Source organism: Macrotis lagotis, chromosome 7, assembly GCF_037893015.1.
Source record: "Macrotis lagotis isolate mMagLag1 chromosome 7, bilby.v1.9.chrom.fasta, whole genome shotgun sequence".
Classification (NCBI taxonomy): Eukaryota; Metazoa; Chordata; class Mammalia; order Peramelemorphia; family Peramelidae; genus Macrotis; species Macrotis lagotis.
Genome location: NC_133664.1, coordinates 73,593,063 through 73,619,165, shown reverse-complemented (window position 1 = coordinate 73,619,165; position 26,103 = coordinate 73,593,063). Strand labels below are relative to the sequence as shown.

At 33.4% G+C, this 26,103-nt stretch overlaps 1 protein-coding gene across 4 annotated transcripts in view; it reads left to right on the top strand.

Moving 5' to 3' along the window:
- CUL2 (cullin 2) overlaps window positions 1-26,103 on the top strand; it is a 190,413-nt gene that overhangs the window by 138,936 nt on the left and 25,374 nt on the right. For all 4 annotated transcript variants that reach the window (XM_074193162.1, XM_074193161.1, XM_074193164.1 and 1 more), the window contains exons 7-16: window positions 10,764-10,860; window positions 10,964-11,074; window positions 14,443-14,605; window positions 14,862-14,986; window positions 20,905-21,012; window positions 22,546-22,605; window positions 23,012-23,140; window positions 23,249-23,335; window positions 24,679-24,831; window positions 25,916-25,993. In XM_074193162.1, coding sequence (XP_074049263.1) covers window positions 10,764-10,860; window positions 10,964-11,074; window positions 14,443-14,605; window positions 14,862-14,986; window positions 20,905-21,012; window positions 22,546-22,605; window positions 23,012-23,140; window positions 23,249-23,335; window positions 24,679-24,831; window positions 25,916-25,993 — 1,111 coding nt within the window. The remainder of the gene's footprint in view (window positions 1-10,763; window positions 10,861-10,963; window positions 11,075-14,442; window positions 14,606-14,861; window positions 14,987-20,904; window positions 21,013-22,545; window positions 22,606-23,011; window positions 23,141-23,248; window positions 23,336-24,678; window positions 24,832-25,915; window positions 25,994-26,103) is intronic.

Here is a 26,103-nt window from a genome sequence, read left to right as displayed (position 1 = left end):
TCTCTGAAAATAAAATTTCCACCAATCTCCAGAGAAAAGAGGGATATTTTACCTTAATACTCAATTTCTTCTCCAAATAAGTAAGAATAGTGTGTCCATCTGCCTGTCTGACATGTTGAACTCTTTTTTTTCCTTGAATAAGTAGCATCAAGGAAAGAGGAATTGTCATCTTTTTATCTCATTCTTTGTTTGATTCTCCTTAAGTCTCTCTATTTAAATTAATGCAACTCTTTTAAGTTTTAGGGTTTAACATAAAATCCATATTTTAAAAATTTGCTATGGAGGAGATAATTTAAGGCTCTTCAGAATTTTCCTTTTAAAAAAATCATTGAGTTCACCAGTTTTTTTAACTACAGTTATTATTAAAAGATTTTTTTAAAAATATGCATAATTGTATCAACTAGACTGGCTTATAGACATTAGAAATGACTGAATGACTAAAGGGATCAGAATAAGAATCTTATAGTTTAGAATATGTTATTAATATCTAAAAGTGATGTTAAATTTTGGAAAAACAAAAATTCACAACACTGCAAATTTGTACAATTAAAGAGCAGATATCACCAACATTTTCAAATGTGAATGATTCCTAAGATCATTTAATAAGCAAATATTCTGTACCTGCTACTTAGAAAGTTCTGTGCATTGAGCTAACCCCTTCCTTTTGAAATTTGATGGTTTTTTTGTTTTTTGTTTTTGCAAGGCAATGGGGTTAAGTGACTTGGCCAAGGTCACACAGCTAGGTAATTATTAAATTCCTGAGGCCAGATTTGAACTCTGCTCATCTTGATTCCAGAGCTGGTGCTCTATCTACTGTGGCACCTAGCTGCCCCAAAATTTGATGTTTTGACAAATACCCAGTTGAATCTGAAGAAACTGGAAGATGAGTCATAGAAAAAGGAACTATACTCTGTGTTCAGAGTACAAGATTCACTGGCTCCAAGTGTATGGAATATATTGCAGCTAGACCCATAGGAGACATTCAGTAAATGCTTAAATACTTATTGACTAAATGAAAAGTGATATTAGGATGAATATTAAATGAATGCATAAGCTGGGCTATTAGGAAAAGAGAAAATAAGATTGTATGGATGAAAATATTTGTTTTCTTTACTATAAGTTTAAATTATTTGAAGTTATAAGCCCTAAAAGCAGCCCTATAACATCACAGAATTCAGTATGCTTATGAAATGGTACAGCTTAAAAATGCTGTGATCATTGGGAAGCCTTTATAGATGACTTTGGACTTAAATTTTTAAAAAAAATTATATGCGTTTGATTTTGTTTTTATCCCCATTATTGTCACTTTCCTTATGATATTCCATAAGAGAACCCACTCTTGTCCAAAGAAACAGGCAAAGCAAACCAAATTTTTGCATTGACTGGCTGCATAGACTTCATTTAATTTCTTGGATCTGCACGGAGGAGGAAGTATACTTCACCATCAAATCTTACATAGTCAAAGATACTCAATTTAATATAGTTTTCTAATTCAAAAAAATAGATCAAAAGTTCTTTTTTAATATAACTGGAAATATATGAGTAAGTGCTTAAATTGTAGCTTTGCTTCCAGTTTATCTAAAGTAATTTTTCAATGATATGAACCCTAAAATTGACAAGTTACTGATTCATAATCTGTGTGTGATGGGTGAAATCTGAAATAACTGAGGAAGCGAAAGTTCAAGTTTCTGAGCATATCTGTTTATTAAGTAATTGCATAACAAATTGGGACCAGACCTCTCAACTAACATTGGATCCTGAATACAGAAGAGATGGGTTTTTTTTAATGCATTAAAAGAAAACAATTTATAAGATACAGGATACAAAATTAGGTAATCTAATTTCTAATTGGAATAAAGATTAGGGACTTTCCAAATAGGGAGGGGGATGAGTGAACAGGTGCGCTTTCCTGGATGTGAAACAGGATATCATTTAATTCCCAGGATTAGCAGGCAGGTGGGATTTACAGGAAGATGAAACTTAAGTTTCAAAACGGAGGCAGTTTGGTGCATACAATTCTCTTAATTTCCCCCTCCCCCTTCTGTTCAGCCCACTTCCTCCATGAATCACACACACACACATATATGTATATATATGTATATATATATATATATATATATATACCAAACTTAGAAGTTTTTTTTAAAGATTTTACTTATTTTGAGTTTTATAATTTTTCCCCAATCTTCCTCCCCCCCCCACAAAAGGCAGTCTATTAGTCTTTACATTTAAACTCATAAGATTTTTAATGTGATTATGCTCACTATCAATATTACATACCAAGGAAAAAAACCACTAAGTAGCATCTTTTTTACATAGCTTTGTACAATAGCTAATAAAAAGCCTAAAATCAATAATGATACCACCTAAAGAGGCAAGCCTTGTTAAATACATCTGTATGTTAACCTTAAGTCAGATTACAGATCAGACTGTTTGGAGGGTTCACAGTGGACTAATTTTGAGAGGGGGAGATAGATTCACATGGCATCAAGGTAACTGAAAAAATTCAGTAAGCATAAATACCATGAAACAAAAGGCCAGAATCATATGATGACGATTATTTATTATTAAATAATAGATCTCCTTGTATTCTAGTAACCCATTACCAATGTTCATTTAATTAGCACATTTTGTCTTGAGTCCTAGGTGTGGTGTCCCATGTAGTCATCTAACCCTTGAAATATCTTCTTTTGAATTTTCTGGAACAAGCTTCAATCTCAGGACAACTTTGAAGGGGCTCTGCTTCTCTAATTCCCAAGCACTTGTAGAGATTCCTAGATAATTCTGCTGAAGTTTACTTATAATACAATTTAATACAACTTCCTAAAACTGATTTTTTTTCAAACCTGAAACTTTGGAGAAATTCAATTTTTTATCTCATGCTATTTCTTTACCTAATCCTATATTTGACATTAAAATCTTAAAAAAATTCATGAGAGTCTCCTGATTTGTAAATTGAATCCTTCTGCCTTTTAAAATGATCATAGATACTTTAAAATGGGAATATAATTTCATTACAGTTTTTAGAATTGCTATTTTATTTTCCCCAAAATACACATAAAAACAATTTTAACATTCTTTTTCCCCAGATTTTTCATTCCAAATTCTCTTTCTCCCCTTCCCTCCTTATTGAGAAAGCAAGCAATCTGACATAGATTGCATTTGTAGTTATTCTTTACAGTTATCAATGCAATTTTATTTGTAAATTCCTTAATCCAATTTTGAGAATTTCTTACTAAAATATATTCAAAGTCTAAATTTCCTGTGAGAAACATTTGGAAACCAGGTATATTGTCATGATTAATTTTTTTTAAGTTTTTTTTTGCAACGCAATGGGGTTAAGTGTTTGAGGCCGTATTTGAACTCAGGTCCTCCTGACTGCAGGGCCAGTGTTCTATCCACTGCACCACCTAGCTGCCCCCATCATGATTAAATTTTAACAAAAAAGGTAAACTGAGATCATTCTACAATTAATCCAGTATTAATGGTAACATGCTGTTGGTTAATGACTTGCCTGTATTTATGCCAAAGACTCCACATAAAAGGACAATTTCCCTTTTATAGGTTTTAAACATTATAGAACAAAGAACAGGGTAGATGACGTCATGGAATTGAGGGGGAACAAAAGTGATTACAGAGCTAAGGCACAAGGTCCAACATGAGTGGTTGGGAATTTGGTAATGGGGGCTGACAAAGACACCCCCCTTTCTTTCATGAGACTAAGAAGTACTTATTGTTTGAGGCCAGGCTGAAGATAGTGGACTAGACATTTGTACAGCAGACCAGATGTCCTCCTAGGATAGTTTGGTAGTATAAAAATATCTCTTACATTCACATACTTTCCTCAAGGTCAGTTAAATTCCTTGAAACAGGAGGGCTAAATTTGTAAACTTGAACCATAATAGGCCAGCTGAATTCTGAAGCAAGTTCAGAGACAAAGAACCATAACTTAAGAATTGGAGGACAAAGGCAATTATAGGAGAAATCAATTACTTATAAATAGTTCAATAAGAAAATGATATTGGATCTTTTCAGGAAACATCCATGTACTTCTTTTCAGTCTACACCTATATATATTCTGATCTGAGAGAAAACTTTAATCTAATCCTGTTGCTTTCTCAAAATTTGCCAGTCAATTTAATCAGGAAACTTCGTATCCTATTACTTTGTCCTTAGGAGTATATTATTCCCTATATCATAATTTGGCCACAGATAACTCAAATGTTTCAGTATTAACCTGTAGAGTTCTTTTGAACAACAAAATTTTTACAGCTCAGAGTTGTTTAAGAAAATCTGCTACCCCTGATGGATTCACAAGTGAATTCTACCAAACATTTAAGGAAGAATTGGTTCCAATTCTATATAAACTCTACAACAGGTAATCACTAGGATAATACGTTATGACCAAGTAGAATTTATCCCAGAAATGCAGGGTTGGTTCGATATTAGTAAAACTGTTAGTATACTCAATTATATCAACAACAAACCTATCAGAAATCATGATTATATCAGTAGATGACAAAATATAGCACCTATTCCTACTAAAGCACTAGAGAGTAGGAATGAGTGGACTGTTCCTTAGAATAATAAATAATATCTATCTGAAACCATCAACAAGCATTATATTCAATGGGGAGAGGCTAGAGGCATTCTCAGTAAGATCAGGGGTCAAACAAGGGTGCCCATTATCACCGCTACTATTCAGTATGTATTAGAAATGTTAGCTTCAGCAATTAGAGAAGAAGAAGAAATTTAAGGAATTAGAATTGGGAAGAAAGAGACAAAACCCTCACTCTTTGCAAATGACATGATGGTCTACCTAGAGAATCCCAAGAAATCATCCAAAAAACTACTGGAAACAATTGGCAACTTTAGCAGAGTTGCAGGATATAAAATAAACCCTCATAAGTCCTCAACTTTGCTAAATATTATGACTAGCAAGACACAGCAGGAAGAGCTAGAAAGAGAAATCCCATTCAAAGTAGGCTCAGACAATATATAAAATACCTGGGAGTCAACTTGCCAAGACAAACTCAGAAACTTTTTGAAAGCAATTACAAAACATTTCTCACACAAATAAAATCATATTTAAATAACTGGGCAAACATCAACTACTCATGGATAGGTTGAGCTAATATAAGAAAAAGGACAATTCTACCAAAACTAAACTATCTGATTAGTGCCCTACCAGTAAAAATTCCAAAAAATTACTTTAATGAGTTGGAAAAATTGATAAGTGAATACATATAGAGAAGTAAAAAGTCAAGAATTTCCAGGGATTCAATGAAAAAAAAAAGTGCAGAAGAAAGTGGCTTAACCCTACCAGATCTAAAAAAGCATCAGTTGTCAAAACTGTCTGATATTGGGGCAGCTAGGTGGCGCAGTGGATAGAGCACCGGCCCTGGAGTCAAGAGTAACTGAGTTCAAATCCAGCCTCAGACACTTAACAGTTACCTAGCTGTGTGGCCTTGGGCAAGCCACTGAACCCCCATTGCCTTGCAAAAAAACCCCACAAAAACAAAAACTGTCTCATATTGGCTAAGAAATAGAGTGGTAGACCAGTGGAATAGACTAGGTGCAATAACAGGAAATGATTATAGTAATCTGCTGTTTGATAAACCCAAAGAGTCCAGCTATTAGGATAAAAACTCTCTCTTTGATAAAAACTGCTGAGAAAATTGGAAGTTAGTATGGAAGAAACTTAGATTAGACCAAAACCTCACACTCTATACCAAAATAAGATCAAAATGGATACAGAATTTAGACATTAAAAAATTATTATAAGCAAACTAGAAGATCAAGTAGTTTACCTGTCAGATCTATGGAAAGGGAAGCAGTTTATGACTAAGGAAGAGGAGAACATCACTAAAAATGAACTAGATGATTTTGATTACATTAAATTAAAAAGTTTTTGCATAGACAAAACCAATGTAAACAAGATCAAAAGAAATTTAGTAAATTGGGAAATAATTTTTATAACTAGTATTTCTGACAAAGGACTCATTTCTAAAATTTACAGAGAACTGAGTCAAATTAATAAAAAAGCCATTCCCCAGTTGACAAATGGTCAAAGGATACGTAAAGGCAATTTACAGCTGAGGAGATCAAAACAATCTATAGTCATACGAAAAATTGCTCTAAATCATTACTTCTTAGAGAAAGGCAAATTAAAGCATCTCTGAGGTACCACCTTACACCTCTCAGACTGGCCAATATGAACAGAAAGGGGCGGCTAGGTGGTGCAGTGGATAGAGCACCGGCCCTGGAGTCAGGAGTACCTGGGTTCAAATATGGCCTTAGACACTTAATAATTACTTAGCTGTGCGGCCTTGGGCAAGCCACTTAACCCCATTTACCCTGCAAAAAAACCCCTAAAAAAACCAAAACAAACAAAGCAAGCAATATGACCAGAAAGGACAGTGATCATTGTTGGACAGGTTGTGGGAAATTTGGGACACTATAACTTGTTGGTGGAGCTATGAGCTCATCCAACCTTTCTGGAGAGCAGTCTGGAACTGTGCCCAAAGGGCAACAAAAATGTGCATGCCCTTTGATCCAGCAATATCACTACTAAGTCTATACCTTTGAAGATATGATGAAAAAGGGTATAAAAACATCACTTGTACAAAAGTACTCATAGCAACCCTGTTTGTCATGGCAAAGAATTGGAAATTAAGTTAATGTCCTCGAATTGGGGAATGGCTTAGCAAACTATGGTATATGTATGTCATGGAACACTATTGTTCTATTAGAAACCAGGAGAGACTGGATTTCAGGGAAGCCTGAGGGATTTGCATGAACTGATGCTGAGGGAGATGAGCAGAATCAGCAAAATACTGTTCATCCTAACAGCAACATGGGGGTGATGATCAACCTTGATGGACTTGTTCATTCCATCAGTGCAACAATCAGGGACAATTTGGGGCTGTCTGCAATGGAGAATACCATCTGTATCCAGAGAAAGAACCATGGAGTTTGAACAAAGACCAAGGACTATTACCTTTAATTTAGGGGGAAAAAAAACCCCTGATATCTTATTGTCTGATCTTACTATCTTTTTTACTTCATGTTTCTTCCTTAAGGATATGATTTCTCTCATCACATTCTATTTGGATCAGTGTATACCATGGAAACAATGTAAAGACTGGCAAATTGCCTTCTGTGGAGGATGGGGGGAGGGAAGTAAGATTACGGGGAAAATTGTAAAACTCAAAATAAATAAAATCTTTAAAAAGAAAAAAAAATCTCCTGCAACAGGAAAAAGAAGAGACATAGCTCTAAGGGTACAAATGTTCCATCAGGGTCACAGACTGACCTCACATAGACCATGACAGAGGAATGCTCCCTTATCTCTGCTTCCAGGCAGGAGTCATATTGAACAACCAGGCAAGTAACCAAGCTCCACAGCCAGGCTTAGAATTAGCCTGTTCAGAAGGAAATGGACTTTCTCTTAGGCAGATCCAAGGTTGTCCCCTCATCTTTTCTCTGAATCAGTTCTCAGGCGGCAGCACTTTTCATTTTCTTGAATGGTGAACTCTTGTCTGCATGACAATTCATACAAACCATCCCATGTAACAAATTACATGCTCAAGAGTTCTTATCTCAGATAGCACTGTCACTAATCGCAACTTAATGTCATTACTGTTGTTCACATGTCACAGTTACTATTAAAAATAAGCACATATAGGTCTTACTATTTGAAATCATTCCTAGAGTCTTATTTCTTTCACATGATCGTTGTTAACTTTTTTTCTCATGTTTTAATAATAGCAAAGAATGGACACATTTAAGAACAACTTAATTCCAGAGTTCAAACATATATGAATAGTTGACTCATAAACCTTCAGAAAATTGCTGGTTACTGTAAGCTTCCAATCTGTATTATCTATTACAGATATTTCCAGATAAAAACTCACTAATATAGTAAATTAGAAAATCTCACCGCTTCTCCCTCTGCCCCGTTTTTTTAAGAAATGAGAGAGAAGGATCCTTTTTTCTTAGACCTGGTTTCTCAGACTTCAGTACTTTTGAGTTTTACAACATTCAATCAAACTGACTGATAAGCTCTTAGGGTCTATGCAAAAAAGTAAATTAAAGCAAAATATAATTGAATAGCAGTTTTCAAGTTATCTGTTTTAAATCATTTTTAAAAGTTCAATTCATAATCCAATAACATGCAGATTAAAGCACATTATTTATATTAATTGCATTTCTGATAGAATACTGTCTCAAAGGGGTGGCTAGGTGGCGCAGTGGTTGGAGCACTGGCCCTGGATTCAGGAGGATCTGAGTTCAAATGTGGCTTCAGACACTTAATAACTACGTAACCGTGTGACCTTGGGCAGTCAGTTAACCCATTGCCTTGCAAAAAAAAAAGTCAAATTTCACACTATAAGAAGGATTTAAAAAAACAATAATGGACATAGAAACAAAACTTATTACCACTCATATGACACCAACTCAACCAAATGCGTTTCTGAATTATCTTGCCTAGAAAAATCATTCATTTTCATCACTGTTGGCATTTTATATTGATCCTATCTAAAACCCTAATTAGAGGTACGGCTAGGTGGTGCAGTGGATAGATAGAGCACTGGCCCTGGAGTCAGGAGTACCAGAGTTCAAATCCAGCCTCAGACACTTAATAATTACCTAGCTGTGTGGCCTTGGGCAAGTAACTTAACCCCATTTGCCTTGCAAAAATCTAAAAAAAAATAGAACCCAGAATTGGAGTTATACATTATGGAGCAATTGCTTACAATAAAAGAAGTAACTGGTTTATGTTTATATAGTGCTTACCATATGCTTGGCACTGTTGTGCACTTCACAATCATTACATCATTGTGATCCTCAGAACAACTCTTGAGTTAGGTACTGTTTTTATTCTCTTTGCAGAGTAGTAAACTGAACTAGCCAGAACTGAATTAACTTGCTTAAGGTCACACAGCTAATAAATTTCTTAATACCAAATAGCAAATGTAGTGTGTATTAAATTCTGACTTACTACAGTTATTTAGTTTCAGAACAAAATTTCATCCAAATCAAATCAAGAATGGCTTTATTGATAGTGTAGATTATTCTTGTAAAGCTTCTGTAGTGTGGGGAAAGTAGACTTATTAGGTTTAGAAGTTCTTGATATTTTCTTAGTTGGCATTTTTGATAATTAGCATAATTAACTTTTGGAGTGAGAAGAAATCATTGATAATTTTCTCAGTGCGTTACTTTATTTCACAATATATCCTGAGAGTCTAGTAAATAAAAGAATGAAGATTTTGTTTAAATATACCAAAACAAGGCTAAAAAGAACATTAGATGTAGCTAATGATATTTCAAAAGTTTATGAACATTCTATTAAGGAGGGGGGCGGCTAGGTGGTGCAGTGGATAAAGGGCTGGCCCTGGAGTCAGGAGTACTTGGGTTCCAATCCGGTCTCAGACACTTAATAATTACCTAGCTGTGTGGCCTTGGGCAAGCCACTTAACCCCATTTGCCTTGCAAAAACCTAAAAAAAAAGAAAAAACCATTCTATTAAGGAGGGGCAGCTAGGTGGCTCAGTGGATAGAGCACTGGCCCTGGAGTCAGGAGTACCTGAGTTCAAATGCGGTCTCGGACACTTAATAATTACCTAGCTGTGTGGTCTTGTGCAAGCCACTTAACCCTACTGCCTTGTAAAAACTAAAAAAACCCAAAACATTCTATTAAGGAATTAAAGTAATGTGATCTTTAGTCATAAAGTGTAAAGATATGACCATTCCTTCCAAGAAGGAGAAAAATACAAAGTAGCCAAGGCTGGTGTTAAACATTTAAGCAAAGACAAAGTAGATGTCAGCTTCTGATGTTTGACCAGAAAGTGGTCAAACATGGGATCAAGATAGTCCAGCCATGTCCCTGAATTGCTCATGACCCTGAGAGAAGAATCATTTAATACCTCTGCTTCCCATTTCCCTGGAAATAATAGACATATTTTTACTTGAGTGATATACATCATTATATTATAGTTTGCACATGTCAAGAACTATAAACATTTTAATTATAATTCTTACCATTCTGTACAATATAAGAATAAGTGTCTTTGCATTTCTACCTTTATGCCTCTTTAGAAAATGGCAAGATAGCTGAGCAGCTCTTGCAATTGGAAAGAGGAATAGTAACTATTTTGAGACAGTGATGATGGAGAATATAACCATAACCTTGAGGTTATGAAAAATGCTGTGGATTTGGGAAGTCAGATGACCTGAGATTGAATCCCCATCCTTTAATCTGTGTACCTTGGGGAGAAGTCACTTGAATATCCCTGGGCCTTAGTCCTTTTCTATAAAATTAGGGCATTGGATTATATGACTGTTAAGGTTCCTTCCAAATCTGAATCTATGATTTTATGATCTTAAGGGGCAAATACTCAACCTGCTTTATTTGTGTTGACAAATATATTACATGTGACTTTTAAAAATTCTTGACAATTATTGGACTCTTGGCTACTTATAATGTTTAATCACATGAGTTAATCTTGCAACTTGTCATATCAACATTTGTCTTGGTAGTTCCTTTCTCATTTTTAACAAAATTATATGTGTAAACAACTATTAGAGCGTTGTTCTATATGGAAAGGTTTAACTGTAAGCCAAAGACTGACACACAAACACAAACTGATTCTTATTTTCCTAACTGTATTTTAAAAGTGTCATAGTCAGCCACAGAATTTGTTGTATTTTTTAAAAGTTATTTGGATTCTCATGAATATTTTATGTTGTTGCTTATTTTAGTGATCGCTGTGGGGAAGACCCAAATCAAAAAGTAATCCATGGGGTTATTAACTCCTTTGTTCATGTTGAACAGTATAAGAAAAAATTCCCCTTAAAGGTAAAAGACAACTCATTCCTTTTTAAAAGAAATTATGAGAACTTTAATTTTTAAAAAAAACTTGTTCTTTTTTTTGCTAATGTTTTTTCATTATTCTATTTAGTTTTATCAGGAAATTTTTGAGTTGTCTTTTCTGACTGAAACAGGGGAGTATTATAAACAAGAAGCTTCAAATTTGTTACAAGAATCAAACTGTTCACAGTATATGGAAAAGGTAAGAATTAAAAGTATGTTCTGTTGAAGATACATTTATATAATAAAATAAATTATTATAAATGTCACAATTTAAATTATCTTTTTTTTGCTTCTGAGAATAAATGTTCTATTTTGCAGTTGCTCAGAATTTGAACAGCTATCACATAGCACAACTTAACAGTGCTTTTTCACTGAAAATTTTTATGTATTTTTTTACTGTTGATTTTTTGTTATGTTAAATTTTCATGTGATTAATTTATTCTGTTACAAAAATACCAGTCATGTTCTTTATCAAATAGAAAACCATGTGCTCATTTGTAGGAATGAAGACAGTCTAGGAGAGTTTTATTTTAAATAAAAATAGAGAGAAAGAGGAAATGGTATTACTTTCTAGAATACGACCTTATTTTATTTAATTTGTCAAATTCTTAGAGCACTGAAATAAAAGAGACCTATGACTTTTAAATATTAGTCTTAGTTGTTTATACAGTTATTTGACATGTGTCTACTCAGTAAGGGTCCTGTGTAAATTTTCAAAATAGTATAAATTTATACTATATACTATATAAATTTTGTAATATTAGTGGAATGATTATATATAGAGTTTTTAACTAATATCATTCAGCTTCTGTAGAGACATTTCAGGATTGTTAGTTCTTTTTTTCCTTACCAGTCCAGATTTTCTGTGTGTTCATCATTTTAGAGTAGAAGTCTTAACCCTTCTCTGTACTTTTTCTTTTCACTAAATATAGTAAAATCAGAAGAAAATACAGAAAGCATTTTAATTGTCCCATAACATTCCTCACCAGCCTCAGCTCATCAGCTCACTGGTATCTTTAGCACTCCTGATACTATTCTTTCAATATTTTGCCTGCTTTTTTAGAAATACTCTTTAAATTGATCTTGTTTTTAATCTTATGCTTATGTTTTTTCAAAATCTTACACTTGTGTCTTTTCAAAATCTAAATTCATCAGTTGATTCCTTGTCAATTACATTAGATTCTGGTAGATGTATTTTCTTCCCTGAAATTGTTTTTAAATCTCCAGAATATAATATTTTTTTCATTCAATTTTTTTTTCATTTCCAGCTTCCCTCCCTCACTGTTGTCCTCCACCCATTGAGAAGGCAAGAAATACAAAACCCATTACACAAAACAAATATTCTGAAAGAAAAAAATAAATAAGAAAAACAAAGAGAAAAAAATAGACTTCAAACTGCCTTCTGTGTCAACAGATCTCTCCCTGGAAGTGCATAATATTTTTTGTAGCGAGCCCTTTAGAGTTGTTATATGTCTCTGTGTTGATCTGAGTTACCAAGTCTTTTAAAATTGATTTTCTTTCCAGTATCTCTATTACTATATAAATTATCATCCTAGTTTTTCTCATTTCACTTTGTATCAGTTCATGCAATTCTTTTGAAATCATCCCCTTTTACCATTTTTAAAAAAAAAATCATAGTTGTATCCCATCACATTTAGATAGCAGATTTGTTCAGCCATTTCGCAGTTGATAGGTATCTTCTCAGTTTTCAATTCTTTGCCACTACAAATAGAACTGTTAGGAATATTTTTCCCATATGAATCTTTTATTTTTTCCTTTGATTTCTTTGGGAACATAGACCTAGGAGCAGGATTGCTGGATGGAAGACTATACACAGTTTCATAGCCCCTTAGGCATGTTTCCAGATTGCTTTCCAGAATGGATGGGCAAGTTCACAGCTCCACCTACAGTGCATTAGTAAACCTCTTTTCCAGAATTTGTCATTCTTTTTTCCTTTCATCTTAGCCAAAGTAGTAGTTTGGTACCACAGTTGTTTTAATTTGCTTTTCTCTCTGGTTTCTTCCTTAGAATTTCATTCTCAAGACTTTCCATCCTTTCTGTGTGAATTTTCTTGTGGAATTTTAGTCCATGGGAATCTATTTATCTTTTTTCTTGAAATAAATATAGTTTCTCTGTGGCATGAATATATGAATAATCTCTAGATGGTCTAGCCCCAGTCAAATCTCTCATTATTCTTTTTTATAGACTCATACTACACCTCAGCTGAAGAACTTGTCATTTACTAGATATAACTTTTATCCTTCCATGCTTTGCCTTCCATGCTTGTCTCTCCACCTGGAATTCCCTTCCTTTCTCAGTATCTGCCAATTCAGATTTTGCTTATGGTGTAAAAGCTTTCATTTATTCCCTTATTTTCACAATTTTATCTCCTTCCTCTTTGGTCTAAAGGCATTTAGTTTCTTTCCCACCATAATATATCTTAATTAAGCTATTTATGTCCTATCACTCCAGTTAAATTAAAAGCTTCCTATAGGCATATAAGCAGCTAGGTGAGCAGCAAATAAAAGCCTGGCCTGGAGTCAGGAAGATCTGAGTTCAAATGTGACCTCAGCTACAATCTACTTCTGGGATCCTAAACAAGTCACTTAACCCTGTTTGTCTCAGTTTTTGTAGAACGAAGAAGATAGGCAAACCACTCTAGGATTTTTGCCAAGAAAACCCCAAATGGGGGTCATAAAGAGTCAGACATGACTAAACGACAATAACAAGAGATTTGTGCATATTTATATCCCATCTAGAACCTAACAGTGTATTGCACATAGTAAGCATTCAGTAAATGTTTATAGAATTTAATTGACTTTTTGTACATTTTTAGTCTTATTTGAAGTACATCTATTTTGATTTTTAAGGAAATGGAATCTTTAGGGGGCAGGTAGGTGGCGTAGTGGATAAAGCACAGGCCCTGGAGTCAGGAGTAGCTGGGTTCAAATCCGGTCTCAGACACTTAATAATTACCTAGCTGTGTGGCTTTGGGCAAGCCACTTAACCTCGTTTGCCTTACAAAAAACCTTAAAAAAAAAAAAGAAATGGAATCTTTGAGATTTGTAATATGACAGGATGGTTGTGGGGGAGATAAATGGAGATGGTATTCAAATCATTTCATTGTATGTCTTTATAATTGGTCTGTGGAATAGTACAAAAAATGCCAAACCTGAGAATTTGTCCTATGACCATTTGCAAATCTCTTATTCAATCAGAACTTCAGGCTTCTCATCTGTAAAAGGGGAATATTAATAAGTGATCATTTACCTCACAATTTTTTGTAAGTTAAATGTTTTATAGACTTTATAGTCATATAAATTTGAACTATTATTATCCATCTAATATGAAGTTTAGTAGATTCTAATTTTAAGTTGTCAATTTATGAGATGAAAAGTACATTTAAATTGATTTTACTACCCCATATTCTTTCCCATATTTACATGAATAGTTAATGGTTAATAGCTTCCTCACCTTCATTCCATCCCACCACTCTTAATTTATATTTTCCTTTGTAAAGCAAAGGTCAGTTTCTTCAGTTCTTACTATGCAAATATATTTCTCTAGGTCCTAGGTAGGTTAAAAGATGAAGAAATGCGATGTAGAAAATATTTACATCCAAGTTCATATAGTAAAGTGATTCATGAATGTCAGCAACGAATGGTGGCAGACCATTTACAGTTCCTACATGCAGAATGTCACAATATTATCCGACAGGAGAAAAGAAGTGGTAAGTCATATCTAAAAAAGTAAGTAAAAATCAGCAAGCCAAAATTGATTGTTGTTGTTTTTAGAATTTCACTTAACTGTTAAGCTATACATTTGGGAAATGTTCTTCACAGTACTTCATAAATACTTTTGTAGATATTGTAGGAAGTGTAGTTTTAGATTGTGAGATCATTTTCAAAAAGTGAATTCAAAAAACATTTAAAAATACTAAACATAACATAATATTATAATATATAATTTTAAACATTTTTTTACAGACATGGCAAACATGTACACTTTGCTTCGTGCTGTGTCAAGTGGTTTACCTCATATGATTCAAGAACTACAGAATCATATTCATGATGAGGGTCTTAGAGCAACCGGTAATCTTTCTCAGGAAAATGTAAGTTTTGTAAGACCCCTTGGAAAGTTTTGTTTTGATCACATTTGTCATGGAGTCTAATTTCCTTTCACATATACTTTCTTCTTCATCTTGTTGTTTTTCTTAGAATTGTCATATAACAATAATAACAGTATGGTAATATAGCACAACTATAAAATATTGATATATAATAATAAAACATATAGATCAATGATTTTAAATCTCTTATAGGATTTTTTCCTTTTAAAAAATTACATTGGATGATCTGGACTTCTTTTAACTTCTAGTCAGCTTTTGTGGAAGTAGATTAGACAGTAATTGCAATAAAAAAACAGGGTGAAAAAAGAACAAAGAGAATCTCCTTATCACTAGTCACCTGTATTTTATGATCCCTCTTACCAACAACGTGTCCCTTGTTTTTATATAGGCAAATAGTAGTTTTAGAATTGTTGTTTTAATTTGTTTTTAATTTAGATAAAAAAATGATATCCTAACAAATTATATTGAGGTTTAGTACAAATCACATCTACACTCTCTTTTAAGATTTCCTTTTTTTGTGGGATATATGCTATAAGTTGATTAACGGACCCAACTTCTAGAGCCTAGGCTTCCTTGATTGCCAGGTGTTAATACTGTCTAGATAATTCTTTTCTCTTATCTCTCCTGACTCCTAGTCAGGTGTCTTTGCATTGTTTTTATTGAGGTTGATTAGGTGGGCTGCCATCCTCCATTGGGACCCGAGTACTGATCTTCTCCTCTGATGATGAAAACATTGAACTGTTTTTTTTGTTGTTTTTTGTTTTTAGAAATTATAAGTCTGAATCAGATGTTCTCATTTCATTTTGTAAACATTTTCCCATTCACCTTTAAAGCTTACTCTTGATATGCATACTTAACCAAGATGGACTTGTGTAGCTTCTTGTGTTGCTGTGGCTATCCTAACTTTCCAATCATGAACCCACAGCTAGGGTTAGTTGTTAACGATGCCCCAGTTCTGGAACTTTGGGCCTTAGGGAAATGTCAGAATCCATTTCTTAGTTGACCTTAGCTTCAATTGGGTATTGTTTTGGGTTTTTTTTTAGGTTTTTGCAAGGCAAATAGGGTTAAGTGGCTTGCCCAAGGCCACACAGCTAGGTAATTATTAAGTGTCTGAGACTGGATTTGAACCCAGGTACTCCTGACTCCAGGGCCGGTGCTCTATCCACTTAGCTACCTAACTGCCCCTGTGCCACCTAGCCGCCCTATCAATTTGGTATTGTTATTGTATATTCTGACTTCATTTTGGTGAGCACCCTGTTGCCTGTTCCACAGTTCTAGTGCCTAATAATTCTCCCTCTTATTTCCCTGGGTCTCAGTCCCTGCCCTTTTTCATGTTCCCAGTGTCTGGTTCCTCCAGTACCTTTGGTTTAGACCCTGATAGTTGTTGAAAAACTTCTTCCCAGTTACCTTTCTTTCTCTTATTTCCTACTGCCAGATTTCTCTCAAGCTATGAATACTTGATAAAATTTCTTTTTTTTCAATTGATACTTGATTTTGTTTTTCCAATTACATGTTACAAAAGTTTTTCAACATTTATCCACATACATATACATATTTTTAGGTTACATAATTTCCTTCCAACCTCGCTTTCCCATCCCCTCCCCTCATCAGGAAACAGTCAGGTGAATATTGTATATATACATTTGTGTTAAACATGTTTACAAATTAGTCATAAAATTTCTATTTACAAGGGCTTTTGCGTTTTCCCTAAAGGAAGACTCCTAATGCTATTTCTGGCTGCTTTTTTTTTTTAGCTGTCTTGCCATTGCCCAGGGACCAGTCATTGGGGAAACCCTCCCCCTCTTCACAAGGTGATGTAGGGAAGGATGCTTTTGGTGAAAAGATAAAGCCTCAGAGTTCTAGACCCAACTCTGGCTCTTATCCTGCATGATTCACTATACTTCTCAGAACTTCAGTTTCCTCATCTGTAAAATGATGGGGTTGGATGACACGATCTTTGAAAATCCCTTTTGTGCCAACCTTCTGTGATGCTATGGTTCTTTGCTTAACTCATCTTGCTAGGTGTTGGGAATGTCATCATCCCTAGTTTGGCCATCCAATGTATGACAGATTCCTGGTTCCAGCAGTGAGGAGCCTCCATATAAATGGCTATCTGTCTGTATGAGAAGATATGGTCTGACTTGCCCCTTAATGGTCATCTTTTTATTGACCTCTCTTTTCCCTTTCTTCTTGTGCCTTCCTTTTTCCCAAGTTGAATGTCTAGTTCATTTACACAGGAGAATTTCTGAATTTGTTCAAAAACCATCATTTCAGTTGTGGTCGAGCAAGCTTTCAGTTTACTTTTGTTTTCCCTTTTCTTGATTCCAGTTTCCTCCTTGACTGTCAACAAGAACATCAGCAGTAAAAGAAGCCTTTTGGGTGGCTAGGTGGCATAGTGGATAAAGCACCAGCCCTGGAGTCAGGAGTACCTGGGTTCAAATCCAGTCTCAGACACTTAATAATTACCTAGCTGTGTGGTCTTGGGCAACCCCATTTGCCTTACAAAAACCTAAAAAAAAAAAAGAAGAAGAAGCCTTTCCTTGTACTTTTCTTGTTCCCTCAGAGATACTATGCTAAGTAAGTCCTGAGGATATGAAGGCCACCCTAGTTCCAACCCTCACAGATCCCTACTGTTGAGGAGCTCCTTAGTTCCCCTCTATTCACTTAGTAGAGATTTGTGTCAAGCAAGAAACAAATGAGTCAAGAAATTCTCTCCTAGGGTCTTAAGCAGAGGTTCCAAACCAGCCCTTTTATCAATCTGATAAAGGCTTTGGAACCTTTGTCAAGATGTTTTTAAGTGCAGAAAATAAAAGAATTATAAGGAAAATACTTTGTTGAAATAGAATTATCAAAGCACTAAAAATAAAAAAATCATCTCTGAATGTTACTGCTATAATGTTCTTAAATTCCCTAAACTATAAAAACTCTTCTTTTATTGAAGTTAAATTTAATATCACTTCCTGAAGGCTGATACATTTGTCTTCTTGCTTAGGGACTTTAATACTTCTTGACCTGTATCTGTAGGAAATGGAAGTTCAGATCCACATTTAAATTTAAGTTCTGCCTTCTATCCTTCCAATCATCCTTTAGAAGTTAGAACATGATAGGTATTGTAATCCATTCATTCTTGCAGTTGAAGTAAATTGTATACCCTGTTTTTGAAATATTTTTAAGATAGTGAAAGTTATATCACCTTTGTCCTATAAGACATAATTAGTAAGTATAAGATTATACTTAGTTATTCACAATGAGTAAAAGAAAGGGAGAGTATAGAGGCTTCCATTTCTTTCCCCTTATGTTCTAGGTTGATATTGTTTCCTTTTTATCTTTATCATGTAGTAAAGTCATTTATAATAGATTTTAACTCCTTAAGAAATCTTTTTATCCTCCATCAGACTTTGAGTTTATATACACTGTGACTGGTGGGTAGCCTTTCTTAGGACTGTCTTAGAATTGAACATAAAATTATCAAAAATGTCTCTGGGCAAGCTTGACTTCACACAAGAAATAAGACAGTCCATCTCTTTCTCTTTGAAGAAGTTGGAGCTCCACAAATATGGATTGCTGCATGTTTTTCAGATTTTCTTTGATGTATTGGTCAATTTTGCTGATTGTTTTTCTCTTCACTTCATTTTTCTTAAAAAAAAGTTTCTTTTTGATGTTTGTGATGGCTCTCTGGAAAGTAGGGGAAGAATTAGAAATGACATCTCTGTAAAAACAAAAATAGGGTGTGAAGTGGGGAGAAGGGAAAAAGAAATTTACATGACAATTTTGTATATTTGAAAGAAATAACAAGTTGTGCATAGTAATTTTGCAATTTCATATATAGTTATCTTTTTTATTGTACTGTGTTATGGAAATGCTTCCATAAATTAAAAATAAAATAATAAAATTTTAATTAAAAAACATGCATTTTTATAGGGAAAATAGAAGATAGGATCTATAATAGTAAAACAGCTAATTTTGTGCTCTTGAATTTAGGAATTTAATGCTTTACTATATCCTCTTTTTATCACTAATGTTAGGATCATCAAAATCATCATTTTTTGGTTGTTATTGATGAGTGTTTTGGTTTTGGCTTGTTTGTTTTTTTGGTTTTTTTGTGGGGCAATGGACACCAAGGTCGCATAGCTAGTAAGTGTCAAGTGTTAGGGGGCTGAATTTGAATTCAGGACCCCCTGACTCCAGGATCAGTGCTCTATCCACTGCACCACCTAGCTGCCCCCAAATCATATCATTTTAACAATTCATTCAAGCATTTATTAAGTTACTTACTGAATGCTATAGGGGACTACTGGGTACTACCCAGTAAGTGCCTGAGTAAGTTACAGTGCTAAGGAAGGATTTTAGAAGAATCTAGTCCAACTCACATATTTAAATCTATCAAGAAGTATTTGCTAATGCTTGTGGTATAAAAAGTAATATATATATATATATATATATATATATATATATATATATATATATATATATATATATATATATGCAGAACAAGCCCATGTGTTTTGCTTCAAGTCCTGTAACTCATTAATGGCAGAACTGATACAATAACCTTGGTCTACTGGATTATAGTGTAGTGTTTTTGCTTTCACTCTGTTTTTAATTCTTATTATTTTATAGTTTCTATAAGCATTTTTTAAAAGTATGTTTATTTTTCCCAAAAAAACATTAAAATACAGTTTTTAACATTTTTAAAAATTTGCATTTGAAGTTCTCCCTTTATCTCTCCCCCTTCCCTCTCTCTGAGAGAGTAAAGTGATCTGATATAGGTTATTCTTGTTGCAGTTATGTAAAGAATATTTCCATACTGGTAATTTTATGGAAGAAAACAAGAAAGTAAAGAAAAATGGAAAAAAAATTTATTCTATTTTAGACTATCATTTCTTTCTCTGAAGACAGACATCATGAGTATTTTGGGATTGTCTTTGGATCATTTTATTGCTGAGAATGACTCATTGCTATGTGCACTTCTGGTTCTGCTAACTTAATTCTGTTTGATTTCATATAAGTCTTTCTAGATTTATCTTCTTCATTACTTCTTCTATCACAGTAATACTCCATTACAATCATATATCATAACTTGTTCATCTGTTTCCCAATTGATAGGCATTTCTCAATTTCCAGTTCTTAGCCACCACGAAAAGAGCTACTATAAATATCCTTGTATAAATAGATTCTTTGCTTTCTTTTTTATTTTAAAATCTATTTGAGATAAAGATCTAGGAGTACTATTGCTGGATCAAAGGGTATGTATAGTTTTAAAACCCTTTGGACGTAGTTCCAAATTACTATCCAGAATGGTTGGACAGTTTACAATTCCACGAGCAGTGTATGAGTGTCCCAATTTCCCTACATCCTCTCCAAAATTAATTATTTTTGTTTTCTGTTATATTAGCCAACCTGATAGATGGGAGGTGATTCCTTAGAATTATTTTGATGTCCACAAACATTCTTGATTGTCAGTGGTACTTTTCACACCACAGGCACTAGCAAATACTTGTTGATAGATTTAAGTATGTGAGTTGGACTAGAGTCTTCTAAGATCCTTTCTTAGTACTGTAAGTAACTTACTCAGGCACTGACTGGATAATATCCAGTAGTCCCCTATTTAGAATTCAGTAAGTAACTTAATAAATGCTTGGATGAATTTTTGAGCCCCTCCAAAGAGATATTTTGTCAGATACTAATGGCCTGATAAAAATGCTATTTGGAGAAATTTTGAATTACTTCTCAAGTATTTTAATATATTGTTGGCTTTCACATAAAAATTGCTGAGGTAGGTTCTTTGGAAAATTCTAATTGTCTTTACAGTAGCTTGCTTAGAAAAATTTGCTCTTTAAATTAGTTGACAAGGAGTCAGCGTAGTTTAATTTATATTTAAAATTTTTTTTTATTTATAGATGCCAACTCAATTTGTGGAATCAGTCTTGGAGGTGCATGGTAAATTTGCCCAACTTATCAACACTGTTTTGAATGGTGATCAACACTTCATGAGTGCCCTGGATAAGGTAATTTTTATAATATATAAAACTATATATATACATATACATATACATATACATATATATATATAATTTTATCATCTATCATATTGTCCCAGACTTGTGAATTAGTGTTTAAATATGAGATAGCTTGATAGTGGAATTGTTATGATGTTTTGAGTAAAATGACATTGACATATAATACATAGTATTGGGATTACTTGACCTGAACCAGTTATAGAAATTAACAGGTTAAAATGTTAAAAGTCAGGGGCGGCTAGGTGGCACAGTAGATAAAGCTCTGGCCCTGGAGTCAGGAGTACCTGGGTTCAAATCCGTTCTCAGACACTTAATAATAACCTAACTGTGTGGCCTTGGGCAAGCCACTTAACCCCATTTGCCTTGCAAAAAAAAAAACCTAAAAAAATTCATAGTTTTTCTAAATTACTATCCCTCTGCATCTTGATAACATTGATTTTCCTTTGGCAGCTTCCTTAATTTTTCTTTGTATTTTTGGGCTCATTGCTGTCTAGCATTATAAATAAGGTTTTTTTTTTTTGGCCAAATTGTTGGACATATGCCAATGTTCAGCTACTTTCATAATGACCAAATTTGACATTTTTATTTATGTTTATTTTATTTTTACATTTATTTACATTGTTACATTACATATTATATTTACATTATTACATTAAAATATTTATATTTCTGTAGAACTTTGAAATTTTAAAAATCTAAAGATATGACACAAATCATATTATCTACATTCTACAGATAGTGAAGTTGAGGCTTGGATAAGTTAAATGGTATGATCATGGTCAGAAAATATTAAGAGTAAGATCTGAGATTTCAGACTAGACTAGAGTGGGGAGAGACTTGTGGTAGGCAGACCAGTAATCAAGGGGAATGGTGAGGAGGTCCTGGCCTAAGATGTGGTAGGTAGCTCTTTGGGTGAGAGAAGAGGTAATATGAAAGATAAGATACAAAAGATTTGCAATTGGATATATTGGATCAAAGAGAATGAAGTCTAGAAAGAATGCTAAAATGATGAACCTGAGATACCAGAAGAGTGGTGGTTCTTTTGAGAGGAATAGGGAAGTTTGGAAGAGGGGAGGGTTTAGTGGATAAGTGATGAGCTTAGTTTTAGGCTTGTTGAGATAGTGTCTCTGGGACATTTAGTTTGAAATGTCCAATCAGCAATTAGTGACATATGACTGAAACTCTATTAAGAGCTGGTTATCCGCAAAGTGATGATAGTTAAACCTAGAAACTGATGGGGTTACCAAGAAAGAACTCTGTCTAGTGCTCTTTTCTAAAACACCATAGTACCCCTGACTGAAATTATACACTTTTTTTGTTGTTATTTTATATTTTTATTATAATGTTGAAAGCAAATAAATGTATATTTTACATAAATTTTGTGATTTCTCTGATTTTTTGCATATTAATACTTGAGCATAGTGCCACTTATTCAAAAGATTGTCAAAAAGAAAACTTGATTGCAATTGTATTTAAAATTAGCAATAATTTTCTTTATTCTTATTCTGTATTTCCATATAGGCTCTGACATCAGTAGTAAACTACAAAGAACCCAAAGCTATTTGCAAGGCGCCTGAACTGGTAAGTGGGAATATATTTTATTATTCTTAAGGCTAACAATGTAAGAAAATTCAAAACGTCATATTAGAAAATATTGTTTTGTTTTCATCATTTTGGATTTCTGAGGTAAAGAAATCAAGTCATTTATTATTAAGAGGCCAGAGCCTATGACTTTCTTTAACTTGTTGTTCAGAGCAGATAGATTTTGATATCTTATTTCATGTGGACTCTTGTGCTACTATACAAAAGTCACAAAAGGAAACTCAACGTGTTTATTTATTTCATCTTGAAATTTTGAGTTATTTAAAATATGGTAAATAAATTCATTTATTCTTTTATTTGCTTGTTTTTTAAGTGAATTAGATTTGATATATGTGTTAATTTATGTAATGGAATAATAAATAATTTATTTTGAATTTTTTTTGAGCTGGCCAAGTATTGTGACAACTTGCTAAAAAAATCGGCAAAAGGAATGACTGAAAATGAAGTGGAAGACAAGCTCACTAGCTTCATTACTGTTTTCAAATATATTGATGACAAAGATGTTTTTCAGAAGGTGAGCAACAATTTGACAGATAAAAGATTGTTGAGTTTTTTGGTCATTTTTATCATGTACAAGAATTTGAAATGATCATGAAGTAATCACTTCTTTTTTCTCTAATAGTTTTATGCCAGAATGTTGGCCAAACGTTTAATTCATGGCCTATCTATGTCTATGGATTCTGAAGAAGCCATGATCAATAAACTAAAGGTAATGTAAAAAACACTATTTGACCTGCGTAACAGTATTATAATTGCAGTTTTGCATGTTGCCTAAATCCATTTTCAGAAAACATATTCAAGTCTGAAAAACTAAGATTATATGAAATAAATTTTCAATGTATATTCATTTTATGAAAGACCTCTAAAATCTATTTAAAAATTTACCTTAAGATTCTTTGAAATTGCATCCTTTTAGGGTGCCATTCAATTCATGCATTTTTTTCTCCATCCATTGCATAATCATTGAAATTGCTATTAAAAACTAATATCTTAATTATTCACTTATTTTTAATATGTTAAAAATTTAAAAGCAAAATGATGGTTTGCTGTTTTTAATGGAAATATAACAAATGACTTTGAATATAAGGATTGTTTCATTTTTTTGTACCCCCAGCAGCTTACACATAGTAGACACTTAATATGTGCCTGTTGACTGATTCAGTGGTAAATATTTTACATTTAGCTTTAGTCAGAATACTTTAATATGTAGAAAAGAGAAGTAATATTTATGTACCATCTCTAATGTAGAAATACTGTTACTCATCCCATCAACATGATATATATGTATTTGTTTTAGGGAACAATGGAGTTTATTATTCATTCATTCTCATTTCATTCCTTTTTACCCTTGTGGCATCTCTCTTTTAGATTAATGTATGATCTTATAGTAACTTTGAAGTTTATTTGTTTTAAAGCAATTTAAAATAGATTTTCTCTTCAGGAAATATTTATCATGGCAATTCTTAGTAAAAGTTATAAAAATTACCATTCTATGTAACCTAGTAATTCTATTATGTGTTTTCTTCCCTAAGAGTATTTCAAAAACAAAATGAACCCTCAGGTCAAACATTTTTAGTAACATTATTGGTAATTATAAGCCCATAAAATCTAAATTGTATGTTATGGAAATCTTATAATGCAAGTAAGGTTAGCATGTATGAAAAATATTAAGGAACACTGAAAGACATTCATGAAATAGGCAAGGCAAAAAAGTGAAACTAAAACATGAAAGTAGACAGGAACTATGACTATGAACTCAAAAGTAAATGGAAATGGACATGAAGGATTTGATTGAATCAAAGGGGGTGACTTAAAAATTAGAGAGTGTGCATTGAACTTCATTAATTTACATGTAGATTGACATAAACAAATATAGTTATATTAGTTTTTAATATTACTTTAATGTTAATTAATGTAATATTAATTTTTAATATTAATGTCATAATAAATCATTTAAAGAATTAAGATGTTTTGTACTCTTTTAAAATTTTCTTCTTAAACCCATCCAGATCTTTTCATGATGAATAATAGTTTTTAAATTTATCATTATAGCAAGCCTGTGGATATGAGTTTACAAGTAAACTTCATCGAATGTATACGGACATGAATGTCAGTGCTGATCTCAACAACAAATTCAACAATTTTATTAAAAATCAGGACACTGTTATCGATTTGGGAATTAGTTTTCAAATATATGTACTACAGGTATGAATAGATTGTTATACTGTATTAATTTAAAATTTTGTGAGTGATTGCATGAATGAGTGAAAAAATATTTGTTAAGCACTTTCTTTGTGGGAAACAATCTGCTAAGCTCTTGGGATATAAAGTAAAAATGCCAAATATCCACTGATTTCAAGGAGTTCAGACTAATTGGGGCAAGATACATGAAAAGACCTGGTCCTCCTGATGGGAGGGGAAGAGTACAAGGGTAAGAGGAACAGGATTCAGGAAAGGACAGCAAGAGGGTAGAGGGTGAGGGCTAGTGAGTGCTTTCCCCTCCTATCAAAAGGAATGGATTCAGTGACTCATTTCTCATTTAACTGCTATGAGAGGTCTGTGTGTGTGTGTGTCTGGGTCTGTGTGTCTTTGTGTCTGTATCTGTCTGTACACACTTAGGATAGTGTGCACTGAGGATTCAAGTGAATTAGGGGGCTCTCTGGGTTCTCTCCCACAGGTAGAGGGATTTGGGGGTATGGGAACAGTGTCCAGTGGCGAAAAGAGGGCTTTGGGGAGAAAGGCTTCCTGAATTGTCTGCTCTAGCAGACCCTTCTCTACTGATGGAATCTCTCAACAAGTACCTTCAGGTGGGGAATGAGAAAATGAGAATGTCTAATCATTGTCTAGGCTATTTGGCCTCCAGCATCCAAAAGCAAAAGCATTCATGGTGCAGAAGTTTAAATGCATTTTAGTGTAAAATCAATTGTGTATTCTTTTGGGGGGGGGGGGTTTGCAAGGCAATGGGGTTTACTTAAGATCATACAACTAGGTAATTATTAAGTGTATGGGGCTGAATTTGAAGTTCCTCTTGACTCCCATGCTCTATCCACTATGCCACCTAGTTTAAATCCTATGTTATCTTTAATTAGACTATATTATGTTGAGACTAATTTTGGGTTTTTTACATTATTCAGGAAAATTCTTTATGGTATTAAGTAATATTATGAATTATTGTTACTATTATGACTTTGAAATGGAGAAAATTTGTGTTGCGAATTTATCTTTACATTTACTCTAAAGTTAGACTACAAACCATTCAACTTTAAAGATGATTATCTTTTTTCTTTAGGCTGGTGCATGGCCTCTTACTCAGTCTCCTTCTTCTACATTTGCCATTCCTCAGGAACTGGAAAAAAGTGTTCAGATGGTAGGTTACCTGAAACTTGTGGGAAGACTCAGCTTTAATGATTTATATCTTTAGAGTTACTGCTTTTTAAATTTATTAGACATACAAGTGTTTATCTATTATAAAGACAG